At 44.2% G+C, this 24,378-nt stretch overlaps 1 protein-coding gene across 1 annotated transcript in view; it reads right to left on the bottom strand.

Moving 5' to 3' along the window:
* Positions 1–24,174, bottom strand: part of LEMD2 (LEM domain nuclear envelope protein 2) — a 35,802-nt gene extending 11,628 nt beyond the window's left edge. The window contains exons 1-3 of the mRNA XM_075264296.1: positions 23,089–24,174; positions 14,811–14,851; positions 969–1,044 (exon numbers count right to left, since the gene is read on the bottom strand). Of these exons, the coding sequence (XP_075120397.1) occupies positions 969–1,044; positions 14,811–14,851; positions 23,089–24,172 (1,201 nt within the window). The 5' untranslated portion in view covers positions 24,173–24,174. The remainder of the gene's footprint in view (positions 1–968; positions 1,045–14,810; positions 14,852–23,088) is intronic.
* Positions 24,175–24,378: the final 204 nt, after the last annotated feature.

Raw genomic sequence — 24,378 nt, 5'->3', positions numbered from 1 at the left:
TGATGTGTATTCCCGCAGCCATCAGGATGTACGGAAATAATTTATATTGAGCATATCTGAGGCTAGCGGGGTTAAGAATAAGTAAAAAAAAAAAAATGGAGCACACAATGGGAATGACTGACCAAAAAGCTGTTGTGCCATTGTGTGAATAGCCAGCCAAAAGCGATAGGCATGAGGGCAGGACCACCAAATATGGAGAGTAGTGCCTAAGGCATTAGTCTCTATAATAGGGGGGGTGAGACTGTAGGATAAAAACAATCGATGGCGCACCAAATAGGTCCTATGAAGGACCTACCAACTGCCAATGCTAATAGATGTACAACAGTCAATCCATTGAGATGGAGTTAATGAGGAATCAAGGTCTTGTTCCCAAGCTGCCATAAAGTCCAGTTTGCTGTCGGGGGACGGGTCATTCAGTAAACTGTATATAAAAGACAGAGAGCCCTTATCTATTGCTCTGATCAAAGTCTCTCAAAGCTGGTGGAAGAGGCCATGCGAAGAGACAGGAATTGTCTGAGTGCGGGCTCTAGGGGTCCCACAGGGGAGGAATAGGTAGGGCATAGATAGTGTCTGAAGGAGATAAGTTGCAGGGGGACCTAGATGGGAACCCTCAAAAGCCTGGGATGGATGCAGGAGCACGTAGAAGAAGCAACATCTAGTCTTTTTCGGCATCATTCCACACCCCATTAGTGGGATTTTTAATGGACTTATGACAGTGTGTGAACGGTTGCTAGCATTGAACATTACTAACTGTAGTGTGAATGCCAACTTAAGGACTCGTTCTAGATAAGCAATGCAAAATACAATTGCTTAGCTTTATGTAAATTATGTCTATATGTGAAAGGGCTTAAACATTAAACAGCACTTACTGACAGTACATTTAACAGCAGGCAACCTAGATCTTTAGCAAAAAGTCTCTGTAATGCTATTGCACATTATAACAGGTACTTTGAACAATAAAAACATACCGGCCTCCAAGGACAAAAAATCATACAATTCTGACAAGATCTGGAGAGTAATTTCCATTTGCTTGGCTTTGCAAAACTGTAGAAATAAAGCATGAAATTTCGTAAGTAATAAACATGTGGAAGCACTGGAAGCCATAATGGAAACTCAGTAACAATAGACATGAGCGCTTTAAAACAGTGTCATTTCTTTAATCTCAAATTAACAGAAATTGATAGTTTAGAATATTTTATAACCTATTACACAACTTTAGAAAAATATATAAAATTCTGAGCATAGAACTTCATCAGTAAAGCCCAAAATAAAATGTTACAGCCAAGGATATATTCAGAGTGTAGATACGCAGTCCAAAGTGAGTGAGTATTAGTGTATCTCAAATTAGAATATCATCAAAAAGTTACTGTATTTTTTTTAGTAATGCAATTGGAAAAGTGAAACCCATATATTATATTGAGTCATTACACAGAGAGTGAACTTTTTCAAGTATTTATTCCTGTTAATGTTGATGGTTGTGGTTTACAGCCAAGGAAAACTCAAAAGGCATTATCTCACAAAATTAGATTATTATATAAGACAAACTGTAAAAAAATTATTTAAGTCAGAAATGCCCTATTGCCCTTTATGTCCAGTAAATGCCCTCAATACTTGGTCGAGGCTCCTTTTTCATGAAGGACTGCATCAATGCGGCAATGTGGCATGGAGGCGATCAGCCTGTGCACTGCAGAGGTGTTATGGAAGCCCAGGTTGTATGATAGCTGCCTTCAGCTTGTCTGCATTGTTGGGTCTGGTGTCTTTTATCTTCCTCTTGACAATACCCCATAGATTCTCTATGGGGTTAAAGTCAGGCGAGTTTCCTGGCCAATCAAGCACAGTGATACTGTGGATATCAAACCAGGTCTTGGTACTTTTGGCAGTGTGGACAAGTGCCAAGTCCTGTTGGAAAATGAAAATTCCACCTCCAAAAAGCTTGTTGGCAGAGGGAAGCATGAAGTGCTCTAGAATCTCCTGGTAGACAGCTGCGCTGATTTTGGTCTTTGTAAAACACAGTGGTTCCCCTGGGCGCCTGACGACGATCAACGGACCGGGACATCATCGGAGAGCATCTCCGCTTTAAGGGCGAGTTCACACGGAGTAAAGTGCCGCGTGATGTGGCACATATACGCCGTGTGAGCTTTTGCGGGCAGTATACGCTCCCATTGATTTCAATGGGAGCCGGGATCGTATACGCAGCGCTATTTTGCGGCCACAAAATCACGGCCGCAAAATAGCGCCGCGTATACTATCCCGGCTCCCATTGAAATCAATGGGAGCGTATATGGCCCACATCACGCGGCACTTTACTCCGTGTGAACTCACCCTAACACTTACAGCGGAGATGTCAATTAACTTCGGCATTACCGCTGTAAAAGTTACAGCGGAGGTGTCGGTTGGTATGGAGACCGCTCTGGAGCAGAGCGGCGCCAATATAGTTACAGACCCGGCATCTGGACCCGGCATACATACACCGGGGCGGGTGCCAGGCCGCAGTATCGCCACCTTCCTGGCAGTAGCGTAGAGATGCTGTTCATTTCAAACTGCAGGAGTACTTACGGTACTTCTGCTAGCAGGCCCTGAACGCAGACACACGCCAGGAGCGGGCCTGACCTTACGTGGCCACGTCACCCGGCGTGTGATGGAGTGGGGTGGGTGGGTTTTGCGTTCCGGGCCTGCTAGCAGAAGTACCGTAAGTACTTCTGCAGCTTGAAATAAACAGCATTGCCACGCGATGCTGCGGCCCGGCACCCACTCCAGTGTCTGTATGCCGGGTCTGTAGCTATGACGTACCGTAATGACTCGAGTTTAAGCCGAAGCTGACTTTTTCAGCACAAAAACTGTATATCGAACAAATATCGAACCCCATTATAGTCTATGGGGAAATATGCTTTGTTTCAGGGGAAGCCACACTTCGACTCAGGAAAGTCACCAAGTCCACTATGACACCCCAGGAAATGATTCCAACACTTTGGAATGCAATTGGGACACCAGGGGAAGCATGCCTGGGGACATCTAACATGCCCAAGTACCTGTATTACGCAACTATCTCGTCGGGATCTCTGTCAGCTTGCAATATGCGGGAGCTGACTTTTTCCCATAGGAATGCATTGACCAACGTTGATTGGCCGAATGCCATACAGAGTACAGCATTCGGCCAATCAACGCTGGTTCTGCAGGAGAAGGCGGAGTCTAAAATTGGTCCATTGCAGTCTCCATTCTGGTGCGATCTCAGATGTAGCAGTGTTGAGCTCACAGCTCTGCTACACCGGAGATGCAGCAGAGCTGGCTGTGCGCTGAGCTCTGCTACACCAGAGATGTAGCAGAGCTGAGTTTGTGCTGAGCTCTTCTACACCCGAGTATGATTTGGGGCGGAGTGGGGGATTGGGGCTGAGGTAGGTAGGTAGGTAGATAGGGCTAGTAGCCTGCGGGCTACCTAGGGAAACAAGGAGGGAGTGTAAAAGAGGGAATGATAGGGGGATCATGGCATTTGTAGGCTAGGGAAGCTTGTAAACAAATGCAGAAGATACCAGGAGCTTCCAGAGAAAGCCAGAAATCACTCAAAACACTGGTAAAAGTATTTTGGTGCAATTATTAACCCATTAATAGTAGAGATGAGCGAACAGTGTTCTATCGAACTCATGTTCGATCGGATATTAGGCTGTTCGGCATGTTTGAATCGAATCGAACACCGCGTGGTAAAGTGCGCCATTACTCGATTCCCCTCCCACCTTCCCTGGCGCCTTTTTTGCTCCAATAACAGCGCAGGGTAGGTGGGACAGGAACTACGACACCGGTGACGTTGAGAAAAGTAGGCAAAACCCATTGGCTGCCGAAAACATGTGACCTCTAATTTAAAAGAACAGCGCCGCCCAGGTTCGCGTCATTCTGAGCTTGCAATTCACCGAGGACGGAGGTTTCCGTCCAGCTAGCTAGGGCTTAGATTCTGGGTAGGCAGGGACAGGCTAGGATAGGAAGGAGAAGACAACCACAACAGCTCTTGTAAGAGCTAAATTCCAGGGAGAAGCTTGTCAGTGTAACGTGGCACTGACGGGCTCAATCGCCGCAACCCAGCTTTCCCAGGATCCTGAATGGAATACACTGTCAGTGTATTCCCGTATACCCGATATATACCCCCGATACCCGTTCCAACGGTGTGCCCCCCCACCTTCACCCCAGAAATACCCTGCAAGTCCCCTAGCAATAGAATTGGGGCTATATACACCCACTATTTTTGCTACTGCCATATAGTGCCATTGTCTGACTGGGAATTCAAAGAATATATTGGGGTTACGTGCACCCACAATTTTTACTACTGGTATACAGTGCCAGTTTCTGACTGGGAATTCAAAGAATATATTGGGGTTATAAATACCCTCATTTCTTGCTACTGGTATATAGTGCCATTGTCTGACTGGGAATTCAAAGAATATATTGGGGTTACGTGCACCCACAATTTTTACTTCTGGTATACAGTGCCAGTTTCTGACTGGGAATTCAAAGAATATATTGGGGTTACAAATACCCTCATTTCTTGCTACTGCCATATAGTGCCAGTTTCTGACTGGTAATTCAAAGAATATATTGGGGTTACGTGCACCCACAATTTTTACTACTGGTATACAGTGCCATTTTCTGACTGGGAATTCAAAGAATATATTGGGGTTACGTGCACCCACAATTTTTACTACTGGTATACAGTGCCAGTTTCTGACTGGGAATTCAAAGAATATATTGGGGTTATAAATACCCTCATTTCTTGCTACTGCCATATAGTGCCAGTTTCTGACTGGGAATTCAAAGAATATATTGGGGTTACGTGCACCCACAATTTTTACTACTGGTATACAGTGCCAGTTTCTGACTGGGAATTCAAAGAATATATTGGGGTTACGTGCACCCACAATTTTTACTACTGGTATACAGTGCCATTGTCTGACTGGGAATTCAAAGAATATATTGGGGTTACGTGCACCCACAATTTTTACTACTGGTATACAGTGCCAGTTTCTGACTGGTAATTCAAAGAATATATTGGGGTTACGTGCACCCACAATTTTTACTACTGGTATACAGTGCCAGTTTCTGACTGGGAATTCAAAGAATATATTGGGGTTACGTCCACCCACAATTTTTACTACTGGTATACAGTGCCAGTTTCTGACTGGGAATTCAAAGAATATATTGGGGTTACGTGCACCCACAATTTTTACTACTGGTATACAGTGCCAGTTTCTGACTGGGAATTCAAAGAATATATTGGGGTTACGTGCACCCACAATTTTTACTACTGGTATACAGTGCCAGTTTCTGACTGGGAATTCAAAGAATATATTGGGGTTACGTGCACCCACAATTTTTACTACTGGTATACAGTGCCATTGTCTGACTGGGAATTCAAAGAATATATTGGGGTTATAAATACCCTCATTTCTTGCTACTGCCATATAGTGCCAGTTTCTGACTGGGAATTCAAAGAATATATTGGGGTTACGTGCACCCACAATTTTTACTACTGGTATACAGTGCCATTGTCTGACTGGGAATTCAAAGAATATATTGGGGTTATAAATACCCTCATTTCTTGCTACTGGCATATAGTGCCATTGTCTGACTGGGAATTCAAAGAATATATTGGGGTTACGTGCACCCACAATTTTTACTACTGGTATACAGTGCCATTGTCTGACTGGGAATTCAAAGAATATATTGGGGTTATAAATACCCTCATTTCTTGCTACTGGTATATAGTGCCATTGTCTGACTGGGAATTCAAAGAATATATTGGGATTACGTGCACCCACAATTTTTACTACTGGTATACAGTGCCAGTTTCTGACTGGGAATTCAAAGAATATATTGGGGTTACAAATACCCTCATTTCTTGCTACTGCCATATAGTGCCAGTTTCTGACTGGTAATTCAAAGAATATATTGGGGTTACGTGCACCCACAATTTTTACTACTGGTATACAGTGCCAGTTTCTGACTGGGAATTCAAAGAATATATTGGGGTTACAAATACCCTCATTTCTTGCTACTGCCATATAGTGCCAGTTTCTGACTGGTAATTCAAAGAATATATTGGGGTTACGTGCACCCACAATTTTTACTACTGGTATACAGTGCCATTGTCTGACTGGGAATTCAAAGAATATATTGGGGTTATAAATACCCTCATTTCTTGCTACTGGTATATAGTGCCATTGTCTGACTGGGAATTCAAAGAATATATTGGGGTTACGTGCACCCACAATTTTTACTACTGGTATACAGTGCCAGTTTCTGACTGGGAATTCAAAGAATATATTGGGGTTATAAATACCCTCATTTCTTGCTACTGGTATATAGTGCCATTGTCTGACTGGGAATTCAAAGAATATATTGGGGTTACGTGCACCCACAATTTTTACTACTGGTATACAGTGCCAGTTTCTGACTGGGAATTCAAAGAATATATTGGGGTTACAAATACCCTCATTTCTTGCTACTGCCATATAGTGCCAGTTTCTGACTGGTAATTCAAAGAATATATTGGGGTTACGTGCACCCACAATTTTTACTACTGGTATACAGTGCCAATTTCTAACTGGGAATTCAAAATGCGCAAGGCTCCCGGAAAGGGACGTGGACGAGGCCGTGGGCGAGGTCGGGGGAATGGTTCTGGGGAGCAAGGTAGCAGTGAAGCCACAGGGCGTCCCGTGCCTACTCCTGTGGGGCAGCAAGCATTGCGCCACTCCACAGTGCCAGGGTTGCTTGCCACATTAACTAAACTGCAGGGTACAAACCTTAGTAGGCCCGAGAACCAGGAACAGGTCTTGCAATGGCTGTCAGAGAACGCTTACAGCACATTGTCCAGCAGCCAGTCAGACTCTGCCTCCTCTCCTCCTATTACCCAACAGTCTTGTCCTCCTTCCTCCCAAAATTCCCAAGCTTCACAGAACAATAACCCCAACTGTTCCTGCTCCCCAGAGCTGTTCTCCGCTCCCTTCATTGTCCCTCAACCTGCCTCTCCACGTCACGATTCCACGAACCTAACAGAGGAGCATCTGTGTCCAGATGCTCAAACACTAGAGTCTCCTCCATCTCCGTTCGATTTGGTGGTGGATGACCAGCAACCCACCCTCATCGACGATGATGTGACGCAGTTGCCGTCAGGGCATCCAGTTGACCGGCGCATTGTGCGGGAGGAGGAGATGAGACAGGAGTTGGAAGAGGAAGTGGTGGATGATGAGGACACTGACCCGACCTGGACAGGGGGGATGTCAAGCGGGGAAAGTAGTGTGGATGTTGAGGCAAGTGCAGCACCAAAAAGGGTAGCTAGAGGCAGAGGTCAGCAGCTTAGGCGAAGCCAGGCCACACCCGGAATCTCCCAAGATGTTCCAGTTCGTACCCAGCCCCGAAAAACTCCCACCTCGAGGGCACGTTTCTCGAAGGTGTGGAGTTTTTTCAAGGAATGCGCCGAGGACAGATATAGTGTTGTCTGCACAATTTGCCTCTCGAAATTGATTAGGGGCTCTGAGAAGAGCAACCTGTCCACCACTTCAATGCGCCGTCATTTGGAATCCAAGCACTGGAATCAGTGGCAGGCAGCAACGGCAGGACAAAGGCCGCCTGCCGTTCACGCCACTGCCACTGCCTCTGCCACTGCTGACTGTGCTGGCGATGCACTCCAGAGGACGAGCCAGGACACCACTTCATCTGCCTCCGCCACTTTGTTGACTTCTCCCTCATCCTCCCCTGTTACTGTCTTATCTCCTTCTCCTGCACCATCAAAGGCACCATCAGGCGCTTCTTTACAACAACCCACCATCTCTCAGACATTGGAGCGGCGGCAGAAATACACTGCTAACCACCCACACGCGCAAGCCTTGAACGCCAACATCGCTAAACTGCTGGCCCAGGAGATGTTGGCGTTCCGGCTTGTTGAAACTCCCGCCTTCCTGGACCTGATGGCAACTGCGGCACCTCGCTATGCCGTCCCTAGCCGTCACTACTTCTCTCGGTGTGCCGTCCCCGCCTTGCACCAGCACGTGTCACTCAACATCAGGCGGGCCCTTAGTTCCGCGCTTTGCACAAAGGTCCACTTGACCACCGACGCGTGGACAAGTGCATGCGGACAGGGACGCTACATTTCACTGATGGCACACTGGGTGAATGTAGTTGAGGCTGGGACTGCTTCCCAAACTGGCCCGGTGTACCTCGTCTCCCCGCCTAACATTCCTGGCAGGGACACGAGAAGAACACCACCCTCCTCCTCCTCCGCCACCTCCTCCGCTGTTAGATTGACCCCAGCTACGAGTTGGAAACGTTGCAGCACTGGCGTTGGTAGACGTCAGCAGGCTGTGCTGAAGCTGATCAGCTTGGGGGACAGACAGCACACTGCCTCCGAGGTGAGGGATGCCCTCCTCAATGAGACGGCAATATGGTTTGAGCCGCTGCACCTGGGCCCAGGCATGGTCGTTTGTGATAACGGCCGGAACCTGGTAGCAGCTCTGGAGCTTGCCGGACTCCAACATGTTCCATGCCTGGCCCACGTCTTCAACCTAGTGGTGCAACGTTTCCTAAAGAGCTACCCCAATGTTCCAGAGCTACTGGTGAAAGTGCGGCGCATGTGCACCCACATTCGCAAGTCGACAGTAGCCGCTGCTAGCTTAAAATCTCTCCAGCAACGCCTGCATGTGCCACAACACCGGCTTTTGTGCGACGTCCCCACACGCTGGAACTCAACGTTTCAGATGTTGAATAGAGTGGTTGAGCAGCAGAGACCTTTGATGGAATACCAGATACAAAACCCTAGGGTGCCACAAAGTCAGCTGCCTCAGTTTCTCATCCATGAGTGGCCATGGATGAGAGACCTTTGTGACATCCTACGGGTGTTTGAGGAGTCCACAAGGAGGGTGAGCTCTGAGGATGCGATGGTGAGCCTTACAATCCCGCTCTTGTGTGTTCTGAGAGAATCCCTGATTGACATCAGGGATAACTCAGATCACACAGAGGAGTCAGGGATAGCATCCGATCCGTCACAGCTGGAGAGTAGGTCCACACATCTGTCCGCTTCATCGCGTTTAATGGAGGAGGAGGAGGAGGAGGAAGAAGAGTTGTCCGATGATGTGATGGTGATACAGGAGGCTTCCGGGCAACTTCGAATCGTCCCATTGTTGCAGCGCGGATGGGTAGACATGGAGGATGAGGAGGAAATGGAGATTGAACTTTCCGGTGGGGCCAGAGGAGTCATGCCAACTAACACTGTGGCAGACATGGCTGAGTTCATGTTGGGGTGCTTTACAACCGACAAGCGTATTGTCAAAATCATGGAGGACAACCAGTACTGGATCTTTGCTATCCTTGACCCCCGGTATAAAAACAACATCTCGTCTTTTATTCCGGTAGAGGGGAGGGCCAATCGCATCAATGCTTGCCACAGGCAATTGGTGCAGAATATGATGGAGATGTTTCCAGCATGTGACGTTGGCGGCAGGGAGGACAGTTCCTCCAGTAGGCGACCAAGTTCTCACCGGTCCACACAAACGAGGGGCACACTGTCTAAGGTCTGGGACACCTTGATGGCACCCCCTCGCCAAAGTGCCGCCACAGAGGGTCCTAGTGTCACCAGGCGTGAGAAGTATAGGCGCATGTTGCGGGAATACCTTTCCGACCACAGCCCTGTCCTCTCCGACCCCTCTGCGCCCTACACGTATTGGGTGTCGAAGTTGGACCTGTGGCTTGAACTTGCCCTATATGCCTTGGAGGTGCTGTCCTGTCCTGCCGCCAGCGTCCTATCTGAGAGGGTGTTCAGTGCAGCCGGTGGCATCATCACTGACAAGTGCACCCGTCTGTCAGCTGAGAGTGCCGACCGGCTCACTTTGATAAAAATGAACCACCACTGGATAGAGCCTTCATTTTTGTGCCCACCTGTGTAAAGCACCCCAACATGAAACTCCATGTCTGTACTCAACCTCTCCAATTCCTCCGCATCCTCATACTCATCCACCATAAGCGTTGCACAATTCTGCTAATACTAGGCTCCCTCCAACATGATTTCCCCCAACTCTGCTGGTTAGAGGCTCCCTCCACCCTGATTTCCACCAACTCTGCTGGTTAGAGGCTCCCTCCACCCTGCTTTCCCACAACTCTGCTGGTTAGAGGCTCCCTCCACCATGAATTTGCCCAAACTGGGCTGGTTAGAGGCTCCCTCCACCATGAATTGGTCCAAACTGGGGTTTTTAGAGGCTCCCTCCACCATGAATTTGCCAAAACTGGGCTGTTTAGAGGCTCCCTCCACCATGAATTGGTCCAAATTGGGGTTTTTAGAGGCTCCCTCCACCATGAATTTGCCCAAACTGGGCTGGTTAGAGGCTCCCTCCACCATGAATTGGTCCAAACTGGGCTGGTTAGAGGCTCCCTCCACCATGAATTGGTCCAAACTGGGGTTTTTAGAGGCTCCCTCCACCATGAATTGGTCCAAACTGGGGTTTTTAGAGGCTCCCTCCACCATGAATTGGTCCAAACTGGGGTTTTTAGAGGCTCCCTCCACCATGAATTTGCCCAAACTGGGCTGTTTAGAGGCTCCCTCCACCATGAATTGGTCCAAATTGGGGTTTTTAGAGGCTCCCTCCACCATGAATTTGCCCAAACTGGGCTGGTTAGAGGCTCCCTCCACCATGAATTGGTCCAAACTGGGCTGGTTAGAGGCTCCCTCCACCATGAATTGGTCCAAATTGGGGTTTTTAGAGGCTCCCTCCACCATGAATTGGTCCAAACTGGGCTGTTTAGAGGCTCCCTCCACCATGAATTGGTCCAAACTGGGGTTTTTAGAGGCTCCCTCCACCATGAATTGGTCCAAACTGGGCTGGTTAGAGGCTCCCTCCACCATGAATTGGTCCAAACTGGGGTTTTTAGAGGCTCCCTCCACCATGAATTGGTCCAAACTGGGGTTTTTAGAGGCTCCCTCCACCATGAATTTGCCCAAACTGGGCTGTTTAGAGGCTCCCTCCACCATGAATTGGTCCAAATTGGGGTTTTTAGAGGCTCCCTCCACCATGAATTGGTCCAAACTGGGCTGGTTAGAGGCTCCCTCCACCATGAATTGGTCCAAACTGGGCTGGTTAGAGGCTCCCTCCACCATGAATTGGTCCAAATTGGGGTTTTTAGAGGCTCCCTCCACCATGAATTGGTCCAAACTGGGCTGTTTAGAGGCTCCCTCCACCATGAATTGGTCCAAACTGGGGTTTTTAGAGGCTCCCTCCACCATGAATTGGTCCAAACTGGGGTTTTTAGAGGCTCCCTCCACCATGAATTGGTCCAAACTGGGGTTTTTAGAGGCTCCCTCCACCATGAATTTGCCCAAACTGGGCTGTTTAGAGGCTCCCTCCACCATGAATTGGTCCAAACTGGGGTTTTTAGAGGCTCCCTCCACCATGAATTTGCCCAAACTGGGCTGTTTAGAGGCTCCCTCCACCATGAATTGGTCCAAACTGGGGTTTTTAGAGGCTCCCTCCACCATGAATTGGTCCAAACTGGGGTTTTTAGAGGCTCCATCCACCATGAATTGGTCCAAACTGGGGTTTTTAGAGGCTCCCTCCACCATGAATTTGCCCAAACTGGGCTGTTTAGAGGCTCCCTCCACCATGAATTTGCCCAAACTGGGCTGTTTAGAGGCTCCCTCCACCATGAATTGGTCCAAACTGGGGTTTTTAGAGGCTCCCTCCACCAAGAATTTGCCCAAACTGGGGTTTTTAGATGCTCCCTCCACCATGAATTGGTCCAAACTGGGTTTTTTAGAGGCTCCCTCCACCATGAATTGGTCCAAACTGGGGTTTTTAGAGGCTCCCTCCACCATGAATTGGTCCAAACTGGGGTTTTTAGAGGCTCCCTCCACCATGAATTTGCCCAAACTGGGCTGTTTAGAGGCTCCCTCCACCATGAATTTGCCCAAACTGGGCTGGTTAGAGGCTCCCTCCACCATGAATTGGTCCAAACTGGGCTGGTTAGAGGCTCCCTCCACCATGAATTGGTCCAAATTGGGGTTTTTAGAGGCTCCCTCCACCATGAATTGGTCCAAACTGGGCTGTTTAGAGGCTCCCTCCACCATGAATTGGTCCAAACTGGGGTTTTTAGAGGCTCCCTCCACCATGAATTGGTCCAAACTGGGTTTTTTAGAGGCTCCCTCCACCATGAATTGGTCCAAACTGGGGTTTTTAGAGGCTCCCTCCACCATGAATTTGCCCAAACTGGGCTGTTTAGAGGCTCCCTCCACCATGAATTGGTCCAAATTGGGGTTTTTAGAGGCTCCCTCCACCATGAATTTGCCCAAACTGGGCTGGTTAGAGGCTCCCTCCACCATGAATTGGTCCAAACTGGGCTGGTTAGAGGCTCCCTCCACCATGAATTGGTCCAAATTGGGGTTTTTAGAGGCTCCCTCCACCATGAATTGGTCCAAACTGGGCTGTTTAGAGGCTCCCTCCACCCTGCTTTCCCACAACTCTGCTGGTTAGAGGCTCCCTCCACCATGAATTGGTCCAAACTGGGCTGTTTAGAGGCTCCCTCCACCATGAATTGGTCCAAACTGGGTTTTTTAGAGGCTCCCTCCACCATGAATTGGTCCAAACTGGGGTTTTTAGAGGCTCCCACCACCATGAATTGGTCCAAACTGGGGTTTTTAGAGGCTCCCTCCACCATGAATTTGCCCAAACTCTGCTGGTTAGAGGCTCAATCCACCCTGATTTTCAAAACAAATGTTGGTGCCAACCTCAACTTACTACAAGGGCCAAATTCACTGCTGGTGACAAGCTCTCCTCACTGCAAGTGCCAAATACACATGTTTCAAGGTGTTTTCCTACTGTCAGAGAGGTGGTATTGAGTGTGTAAAGTGTGCAGTTGTTAGGCTGTGATGTTGGGGTAATAGAGGGTCTTTGGTGTGTTAGATGCCCCCAGACATGCTTCCCCTGCTGTCCCAGTGTCATTCCATAGGTGTTGGCATCATTTCCTGTGGTGTCATAGTGGACTTGGTGACCCTCCAGACACGGATTTGGGTTTCCCCCTTAACGAGTATATGTTCCCCATAGACTATAATGGGGTTCGAAACCCGTTCGAAAACACGAACAGTGAGCGGCTGTTCGATTCGAATTTCGAACCTCGAACATTTTAGTGTTCGCTCATCTCTAATTAATAGCACTAAAATACTTTTTAAAAAAAATTTTTTGCCTATATTATATACATATATAATATGTTATAATATATTATATTATAACATATTTTGGCTCCTTTCTGTGAAATCGTGCATGAAATGGTTTCCCTTGTTTCTCTACATTGTTTTCACTAGATGTATGGATTAACGTATAATACCGGGAAGGTAACACAAATGCTGCAGGAAAAGTAAGAGTTGTTTCTTTATATATACTTTAATTTAACATGCAATGGGCTTTCAATCATTTCCATACAGGAGCATCTTGAACGAACACATGAGTGAACACAGTGGGGCAGATTTACTACTGAAAATGCATATATTTGCACCAAAATACCCCCCAAAAAACTGAATATGCCTGTCACTCCACATTCATTCACCCTGTTTAGGCACTATCTAATGCTTTTTGAGCCTTATGTGTAAAGGGGGTGTGGCTTAAGATGCAACACTGGGCTTTCACTGAATATGGGTATATTTTAATACACCCATAGTCAGTGAATTTATTTTTGGAAATTAAGAAAACTAATAAGAGATATAAAGGTAGACTAGAGAATCTAAAGGTTCACCAGATTTATCAGTCAACATTAGACACCGACAAATCTGGTGCAGTTTAAGGCCGGGGCCCCACATGGCGTTAACGCTGCAATGTGCCTACGGCTGAAACACTGTGGAAAAAAATTGCAGTGTTTTACAGTCAGGGCAAAGTGGATGGGATTCTGGCAAATCCCATGCCCACTCTGCATAAAAAACCACAGTGCGGAAAAGCGGCAATTTCCAAAACCGGCACGGTTTAGGAAATTGCAGCATGTCAATTATACCTATGTAATTGCTGGTGGTTTTCTCATTGGTATAATTGAAACAGAAAGTCTTCAGAGGAAACATCTGCAAACTTTCTGTCTAAAGCTTTGCAGGAAGAACCACGATGCGGTACCACTGCGGTCTTTCCCGCAGCACTTTTTTTTTGCTGTTGGATGCCATGCAGGACCTTAGCCTAAGACTGTCTTAGGCTAGGTTCACAGCTGCGTCTGTACTCCGCATAGGGATTTCATTACCCAATCCGCTTTAAAAATGCGGAGAGAAAAGTACTGTAAGCGGCGCTTTTCTCTCCGCGCTTTTGCCCTTTCTATAGTATATGGGGCCCGCTGGTAAGCACTTTTTAAGTGGATTAGGTTTCCATTCGGGGGATCCATTTGGAATCCAGAGTATGGGTGTGAACCTAGTGTTACAAATAAACCTGCCCCAGTGTCTCATTCCGATTTCTAATAAGCCTTAAAGTAGAGCTCTTACAGGGAGGAATTCTTTATAACAAAACATTTATGTAGCACTATATAACAATATAAGCTTTCTACAAAAAGCTCAGAGAAAATAAAGTTCATTGATAATGGCTGCTTTGAGAAAAAATCTGCAACGCCCTAATGCTATTTACATAACATAAATACACAGTACACAAAACACTTGGATATAGTATGGGTATTAAAATTTATTGTAAATACATCACTGCTATAATGGTTAGAGTTGGACAGGCAGTAATTTGCAAAGATCTGCAGATAGATAAAAATTACATACTCTACCATAGAAAATAAAATAGAAAAGAAATCCATAAAAAAAAAAAAAAAAATACAATTACCGGATCTTCTCTGCCGTTGCAGTCAGAAGGAAGCAGTTTCACTGGAAAAAAGAAAATACATCATGAATAATGGCTGTTCTCATTTTAGATGCTTTCTGTATTGAACATCAAGCAAAACTTCTGGCTATTTCCTTCCTTACTGATAATTAGATCTCAGCATTAAACATTTCTTGTTACTGTTTAAGTGGTAGAAACATTAAAAATGCCCAATTAATTTAAGTCTAAAAATTATTTTACTAGACATTAGCGCTACCCGTCACTAATGAAGTTTTGACTTTATGAGGTTTTATGCTGACAGGATGCACCACAGATACCCTTTCAATTACTCTACATTCACGCTAGGTTTCTGGGTTGTTTTGGGATGTTTTTGGCCATATTCCCATGCTTTCTGCAGACAAGAGGATGATGCAGCTTCATTATTTGTCCCTTGTTCTGTGACTACATACAGTAGGCAGAAAAAAAGTTACTAAGAAGAAGGGCTTGGCAATTAGGACCTAAATGAATTATTTATTATGAATTAATCTGTGTTTTACCTTGATTACAATTAATAACGATTATTTAGGCCTCTTTTAGAGTATGACTAGTATCATTCAGACTAAAAACGTCTGACTGATGCCAGAGACCATTGGAGCCTGTGATTGGAAAAGACAGCAAGGAGTCACGCCGCAGCGTAGGAGGGGCGAGCAACAGTTTTTATAGGTTTACTCACCTACCCTGGGCCTCCACTTATTACACAGTAAGGTTTGAAGAGACTCCATAGTATAATAATGGCAATTTTGGTTCAGACATGTTTTGTCCAAACGAAACTGCAAATATTGTAATAACTGCTATTTTTCTGAGCAGCTGAGCACGACCCGTTTATTGGTGTAAGTTTAAGTCCAGCCACGCTTGATATATATTTTCCTGCAAATGTTTTTGCTCTTTATAGCTGGAAGACCTCTCTCCCATTATTTTGGTTTTATTGAATATGAAATAAAGAAACAATTTTAAGAGATGCCTAGGGTGAGTGCCCCTGCTTCTTTCTATATTGCTGATATTGTAATAACTGAACTGAAATGACCAATGTGATTTTATCATGTTGGTTGTCCTTAATCTTCAATTTCCGTTATTTTCTTTTAATCACCCAGCTCTACCAAAAAGGTACCCGATTTGCTCATGGCAACAATACTTCATAACTCTCCTAAAATGTCTGGGAGGCTCCTGGAAAAAAGATCTCCTGAACTCATGGAAGTGGTTGGCAAATCTTCCAAAAACAGGAGAAGCCTTTAGGTAAGTGGAACATACAGCTGCAAACTCACATTCAGGTGGTGGTGTGGCATGATATAAAGGGAGAACTGTCTCCTAAAGGTAACACAGCTATGGTAAAAGACATAACTACAGTTATTAACTGCCCTGCAATCCCTTGCCTCATGGACTCAACAATTCTGCATTATTTAACATCTATTTTATTATTTATTTTTTAGTTTTGCAACAATAATCTTAATCAGCTGTTTTCACATCCATTTGCATACAGCAAACAATAAATACAATAGGGAGCTGCCTGTTCAGCATCCCTCTCCTGCACGAGTGCTGTTACTGGGCCGGACCCTGCATCAATCAAATGCCATCTTGGGCGCCTCTCCACGTGTGACTCTACGCCATCTTCTCATCTACGGCAATGGCATGGAGCCACCCTACAAGTAAGACTCTCTAACTCTTATCAGGCTGTCCTATTCAGCTCCCTGGTCTCCAATGTCATATCTGGATCCCCAGCACCCCCCTGATGAAAAAGCGATGAAATCAAATATACCCTGAACTGGTATCATTAAAAAGTACATATTACCCTTCCAAAAAAAAACGCTAATGCATCCCTGTACATAGAAATATAAAAGAAAAAAAAGGTAAGGGTGTCAGAACATAGCGACTCCAAGAAATTCACTTTAAAGTGAATGTTTAAAGGGGCTCTATCATTGGGAAAAGTCATTTTAACTAATCACATCCTTGCATAGGCTTTAGAAAGGCTATTCCACATGCACCTTTTGTATGTAAATCACCTCAGTGGTTTTTGAATGAGCCCATTTTTATTCATATGCTAATTAGCCTCTCAGGGCACCCTGGAAATCACATTGTGCACCCTCTGCTATTCTTTCCTATGTAGCCTGTGCTGCTGCTGATGACTTCCTGCTTCCTGTTTGCACACACAGATAGGAAAGAATAGGAGAGAAGTGCTGCTGGGAACTTCCTGTGCTGGTTGGAAGCTAATTAGCATATGAATAAAAACGGGCTCATTCAAAAACAACTGAAGCAATTTTCATACAAAAGGTAGGTGTGGAATAGCCTTTCTAAAGCCTATGCAAGGATGTGATGAGTTAAAAATGACTTTTCCCAATGATAGAGCCCCTTTAAAAAAAAAATCAAAAAAAAATCCATATTCGCTATTAAACCATGTGAGTGATGTAATCAGAGTCCTGGAGCTTGCTGGTCTGAGGTGCACTATACTGTGCGTCACAATCTATACCCAATAGTAGAACAGGGTGTAGAATACATGACACATGCATATGCAGGGCAGCGCACCTCACAATACAGAACTGTGGAATTCAGGGCAGGTCTGTTAAAATCTCTCTTGCTGAGCAGGTTATTGCAAGAAGTAGGTCTTGATGTTATGCTCAGATGTAGTCTGCCACACTCATTTTCATGAAAACCAAGCAACCTCTCTCCAGAACAATTTTACTCATCGCACTAACCACTATATGGTTCTTACTTTTCTAGGATGTTAGAAGGCTTGTACATTTAGGTACAATCAAGTTTTATTAAAGTATTTAAATTCTTTTTACAACAATCAAGAACAAGTAAGACGTAATGGAAAAAAAAAGGGCTTTATGCCCAAGCGTCCAACAGCAGAGACACGAGACATCGCAAAACGTAAAAAGTGCAAGTGATACTGTTAACTATAAATCAGTACAAATAAAGAGAGCAAGTGTACACATATGAGAAAATGGTGTGCTAGGTCATACTGGATAAATGTATGTTCCCCATAACTCAATAGTACTAGAAAGAAATAGCCTAATATGGCATATCAAAGTTTATCTAAGTTCACATTTTATGGATTTGCTATAGGTAAATCTGTAGACATCCAGGACTCACACTTGGATTTGTGTTGCAGATGTGCCAGTGAATCCTGTAAAATGGTCTTATTGTAATTTAATAGAGCTGCAAGACTTATTGATAGATCATGAAAAACATCCCCTTTGACTATGCAGCAATTGGTCACAGGATGGTGGAATGAATGTCTCTACAGAATTATTATTATTATAATAAAGATTCCTTGCCACTACCACCAATCTATCCTATTTGTTCTATGGCATTATTTTCATAATTATTCAGACAAGAGTCTATATCTGGAGAGAGATGTTTGTTGTTAAATGGCAGACAGTAATTTATTTCCCATAACCATTCTCTTTTTTTCTCCGCAGACCGAATTTGCCATTAATATATTTTCATATTCCAGTCATTCACAACAACTGCTATTTATTTGGGGTTTTTTTTCCTTCAGTTTTATATCGTTTACTGTACTTAACAAAAATCTGATATTTTAAGTGTGTAGATTTTGTTGTAACACTTTGAAAACAAGAAAAAGGGCTTTTTACACAATGCATGGCTTCAGTCGAAGTATCCCCCATTTAGGTTTCACCTCCTCACCTGATATTTTTCCCTTCACTTCCACAATAGCCTAGATGACAAACAGATCAGGCCATTAGCATTTTAAAGATTCTCATCTTTAAAATGCATTTTAAAGCATCAAGATATGTTGATGCAGTCCAAAGATATAGAGCTCCAAATTGTCCCCCCCCCCCTCCTGGCTAAGCAAGCAATTTGCGAACTATATAACAGGAAAGGGAGAGGTCCATGAGCAGCCCAGCAGTGCGAACAGAGAAACAATCTGACTCTGTGCATAACTTGTATGTGACACCAGGAGGGGGAGTGGGGGGTGGCAGGGACTCTTCTGTCCCTATTAACCCTTCTCCTGCCAATCAGAGAGCATACTATACTTTTGATGTCCGATTGTCACATACAGGTATAATATAATTCCCCCCTGAGCTTTACTAGTGGGGTATTCTTATGTAATACCCTCTAAACATAATCAGGAAGTTTATTGGCGCTGTGACCCAGACGTTTACCATTGTCCAGGTCGCAGAGCCAAAATAAAGTCGCACCAAACACACATGTACAAAGTCGCGAATAAACTTTATGTAAATTTTTATGTAAAGTCCTATTTAATTTACATGCACAAAATGAGATGGCGCATTTCTGTGATTTTGGTGTTTCATTATCACTTGCACCTGTAAATATATACTGGTGTGGTATATATGAACTCCTCATATCATGCAGTTTTTTGGACAGTACATTTTGTTTGCAGAAAGGGATTGCTTGAGCCGCACTTTAGTGGCAAATTTGATTTTTTTGTGCAATTTTTGCTAGCAATCTCTGTTTGCCACAACGTTGCATGAAGATGGATGTATATATGAAATATTAAATAGTGTTTTGATATACGGTATTCTGTGTAATCTGTAATAGATTTTGGTATCACAGTTTGCAAGGTGCAGTATAGATTTTTAACATATTAGTGAATAACAGCAAAATCCTGCCTATCTTCTGTATTAGGGTTTTTGGGAGTCTGAGTTTAAGATCGGTCCACAGCAGTCTCCATTGTGGTCCGATCTCAGATGTAGCCGAGTTCAGTGCACAGCCAGCTCTGCTACATCTCAGATGTAGCAGAGTTCAGCACACAGATTTGCTACATCTGAGATGTAGCAGAGCTGGCTGTGCGCTGAACTCTGCTACATCTGAAATCGGACCACAATGGAGACTGCTGTGGACCGATCTTAGACTCCGCCTCCTCCAACAGAACCAGCGTTGATTGGCCGAATGCTGTACACTGTATGGCATTCGGCCAATCAACGCTGGTCAATGCATTCCTATGAGAAAAAGTCAGCTCCCGCATAGACGCAAGCTGCCAGGGATCCCGACTAGCATATAATGGGCTGCTACGAGATGTGCTTGCAGGTGAAGTTTGAAAGTGATGAGACCTTGCCAGCCCGAGCTAAATGCGAGAGTAAGTTCAATGCAAACACATCGTGGCAGCGCACCATATGCTAGTTGGGATCGCTGGCAGCTTGCAGTATGCGGGAGCTGACTTTTTCCCATAGGAATGCATTGACCGTACTCTTGCATGTATCTCGGGCGGTCAAGGAAGGTATATAGAGCCCCAAAGAGCTGTTTGAGTAAGATTCCTACCTAAATAAAGCTAATTCCTAGCTAACCCTGCTAATACATCTATCCCTGTCTCCCTGTCACATAGTTCACAGTCTCATATGACCCGGATATTATATCCACTATTTGTATAAAGTGGAGGTCACCTGATTTAGCCAGCTAATTACTTTTTCCGATTTTTTTTCGATGCCTACATTTTCCTACTTCCTATCACACCTCCCCTGCACAGTTATTGGTGTAAAAAAGCGCCAGGGAAGGTGGGAGGGGATACGAACCCCCCCTCATCAATGTTAACGTGCCTTCCTGTCCAGGAATGACTTCTCCCCTATTTGTCTCTTCAAGCACTTGCGCAGACTGGAAATGGCATGGCAGTAGAGATGGCACTCCAACCTGTGCACAGTGAATTAGAAAGGAGCAGCTGTCTCCCAAAGTGGAAGATAGGCAAGTATGATGCGATTGTGGTGGGGTGTTAGTAGTGGGCGGGATAACTTAGCTAGGGAGACAGGGAAGTAGGTATAAGAGTGGGGGGACAGTGACAGGGAGTTAGTGTGGATGGTAAACAACAAACTACATAGCAGGAAGCTAACACCTGGTAAACAAGTGCAGAAGATACCAGGAGCTCCCACAGAAACCTAAAAATCACTCAGAACACTGCTAAAGGGATATGGGGGAATTTTAAACCCATTAATAACACTAACAGACCTTTTGAAAAAAAATCAGCATCAACATCGGAGACTCCACTCTGTCGCCCAACCTTCTTACATTCGGACTATAAGACGCAACTCTCCCCCACCCCACCCTCCATTTTCCTCCTAAATTTTTTTGGGGAAAAAAGCACCTTATAGTCCGAAGAAAACAGTACAATATGCTGCAATACTAATGTATAGTGCTATATTGTATAATCTATTGGCTTCTAAGGGAAATCTTTACTATAACCTTCTCTTCTGAAACGTTAAAAAGAAACTGCACAGCTCACTACATGGGGACTTCACCTAAGGCCCCAAATTGTGGAAACGCAGCATCTTTTATTGCAGATTTTGTTGCGTTTTTTTTTTGAGCCAAAGTCGAGTGGCTTGAAAAGAAACGAGAAATTATAGGAAGAGCTTCTACTTCTCTCTCGTTGAATCCACTTCTGGCTTTAACTCAAAACAACGCAATAAAATCTACAACAAAAAAAAAGATGCATTTCCGTATTGTAGGACCTTAGCCTAAAAGAGTTTTCTAGCTAAAAAGATTTATGGCAAGCCAAAATGATATGTCACCTGCATTCTAGGTTTCAGTATGATTCTTTGGATACCAAATTTATATAGTTTTAGTTACATTTTAACACCTTAACAAAAATCCAAAACCTTGCAAAAAAGTCGCCATATTCTGACTCCCATAACTTTTTTATATTTCTGTGTACAGGGATCAACAAGCAAAAAAGAGAAGGTAAGTATGACACCTAATATGTATGTAAAAAAGTTTTTTTTATTATTTCACATATTATTTAAATACATTAAATCATATTTTATTAAATTACAAACCGTATTTAAAAATTTGGACATAGAAGGAAAAATCTACATATACAAAGAAAACTGGGTCGAGTGACGTGCAAAGATGGAAAACTGTCCCTATAGAGTCCTTTTATCTCACATAACAACAAATATACAATGTTGAAGGTGTACAAATCAGCCCAAGGCTGAGTATCAACCAACATGTATTTTGCACACACTATAAGTATTCAGTATTTAGTAACCACTTCCTTGTAAGTCAATGGCATTACAGCTTACCCATTCTGGAGATGTAGATAGACTCTATCCTGACGAAGGCTGTTGCCGAAACGGGCGTCGGGCACTGGGGAGTGAGTGCTCGTCCCTGATAGAGTCTATCTACATCTCCAGAATGGGTAAGCTGTAATATCATTGACTTACAAGGCTATTTATGGTATGGGTAGTTACATCCCCACCTAGTGAGGGTCCCAATGCTGTGTGTTTACTATAGAAGTGGTTACTAAATACTGAATACTTGTAGTGTGTGCATAATACATGTTGGTTGATCCTCAGCCTTGGGCTGATTTCTACACCTTCAACATTGTATATTTGTTGTTATGTGAGATAAAAGGACTCTATAGGGACAGTTTTCTATCTTTGCATGTCACTCGACCCAGTTTTCTTTGTATATGTAGATTTTTCCTTCTATGTCCAAATTTTTAAATACGGTTTGTAATTTAATAAAATATGATTTCATGAATTTAAATAAGATGTGTGAAATAATAAAAAAACTTTTTTACATACATATTAGGTGTCATACTTACCTTCTCTTTTTTGCTTGTTGATACTTTGTATATGGTAAGGACATTAATCATTTAGGGCCTTGCAGAGTTGATAGGGGACCTATGCATTCCTTTATACATTTTCGGTTGCTTATCTATGTGTTCTGCTTTTTGTTTGTTTCTGATCTGTGTACAGGGATGCCTAGGGCGTATGTTTTTTTTTGTGCAGGGCCAGGTGTAGACATTTTAGGAAATGTCTATTGCTTTGATCACTTTTTATTTTATTTCCACATTTCAAGTAATGTCTTTTTAACAGGAAGACTGTATGGCCAAGGCTTCACACTGCAGAAACTCGGCATACTTAGCTGCTGTGGAAACGCAACAGAAAAAAGTGATTGAGATTTGGATTCATCTATTCGACACATTACAGAAAAAAAAGCGCTGAGGGAAAGCTGTATTAAAAAAAAAACGCACTATATTAATTTTAGCTTCGGAATTGTAATTTCCCTATATATTTAGCAACCGGACCTGTCCAATAGTTCTTCTGTCTAAAGCAGTGCCAGAGAACTTTGGGTGCCACTATTCTAGCATGCAACCTATAGCCCTATAGGAGCATACAGGGATAACCATATTTACCATGGTGCACTCTGTGATTTGTCAGTTTAGCTTCATTTGCTAAAATTGAAACAGCAAAATAAAACCGTGTACGGTACATGAACACTGCTTGATACAAAGCTATGTTCATGTTACAAAAATACTGTATACTGAACTTACTGCTGTCGTCCTGTGATGTAGTCAGGATGCCACATTTTACAATGAGGATACCAGTGAAGACCAAGAACAGGATCACACAGAGCACCCGCAGCAGTCTGGATAAGTAATACTCCAGCTTTTTGGACCAGACTGGTTGTGAAACTTTTTCTGGCCTGAAGCCAAAGTTTGTCTTTTGGGAAAAAGATTCCAGTGCAGGCTTGCTGCTGCCAAGATAGGAACTTGTGCTTTGGTCCCTGCTGCTTTGTCTGTACCTCACCTCATCAGTTAAAGATTTAGGAAACCCAAGGGTCTTTTTCTCAAAACTATCACTAAAATTCCTATCATAAATAGGAGTACTTCTGTCATGGTCGTCAGTAGAATGCCTATTATATCCAAGAGGGCTTCTATCAGGATTGTCAGCAGAATACTTATTATAACTAAGGGAGCTTCTATCAGGGATATCAGTAAAATACCTATTATAGCCAAGAGCACCGCTATCAGGGTTATCAGCAGAATACCTATTATAACTAAGGGAGCTTCTATCAGGATTACCAGTAGAATACCTATTATATCCAAGTGCACCGCTATCAGGGTTATCAACAGAAAACCTATTATAACTAAGAGTGCTTCTCTCAGGATTATCAGTAGAATACCTATTATAACTAAGGGCGCTTCTACTATCAAGGATATCAGTAGAATACCTATTATAACTAAGGGCACTTCTATCAGGGTTGTCAATAGAAAACCTATTATACCCAGTGCCATCTACTCTCCCATCTGTCCTCTGGCTACTCTCTCCATGCATGGTTTTCCTAGATGCTGTTTCTTTAGGAGACTGGTACTGTCGAGAAGACTGTCTTCGCCGGTCGGGTGTCTGTGCCTCCGTGGTCTCATCATCATCATCCTCCTCCTCGCTGTCATGGAGTGGCTCCGGTTTCCGACTCCTCCTGACATTTTGAGTGGTTCGGCTGCTGCTTTGTGATTTCTTAGCCTCTACACGTAACTTCTCAAGCTTCTTCTCCAGGACCCTACGTGTGGTATCTGTTATAGGTCCCGGCGTATAGCCAAGGGATATCAGCTCTCGTCTAAGCTTTTCGTCGGACATCTTTCCAGGACGCGACATGACGTCACTTCCTGCGCGGCTCTAGTCTATTTCCTGTATGAAAGCGTAGAAGCTGCAGAAGCCATGTTTATGCCGGGCGCTGTGAACTGTGAGCCCCTACGGGGACAATTAGGAGAACCAAAATAAAAATGTATACACACATATACGTGCTGCGGAGGGGGGAAGGGGGAGGGAGTAGTTTTAGGGTT

The sequence above is a fragment of the Leptodactylus fuscus genome, chromosome 2 (assembly GCF_031893055.1).
Source record: "Leptodactylus fuscus isolate aLepFus1 chromosome 2, aLepFus1.hap2, whole genome shotgun sequence".
Classification (NCBI taxonomy): domain Eukaryota; kingdom Metazoa; phylum Chordata; class Amphibia; order Anura; family Leptodactylidae; genus Leptodactylus; species Leptodactylus fuscus.
Note: the sequence above shows the minus strand (reverse complement) of the source record. Positions and strands in the feature narration are given on the sequence as shown.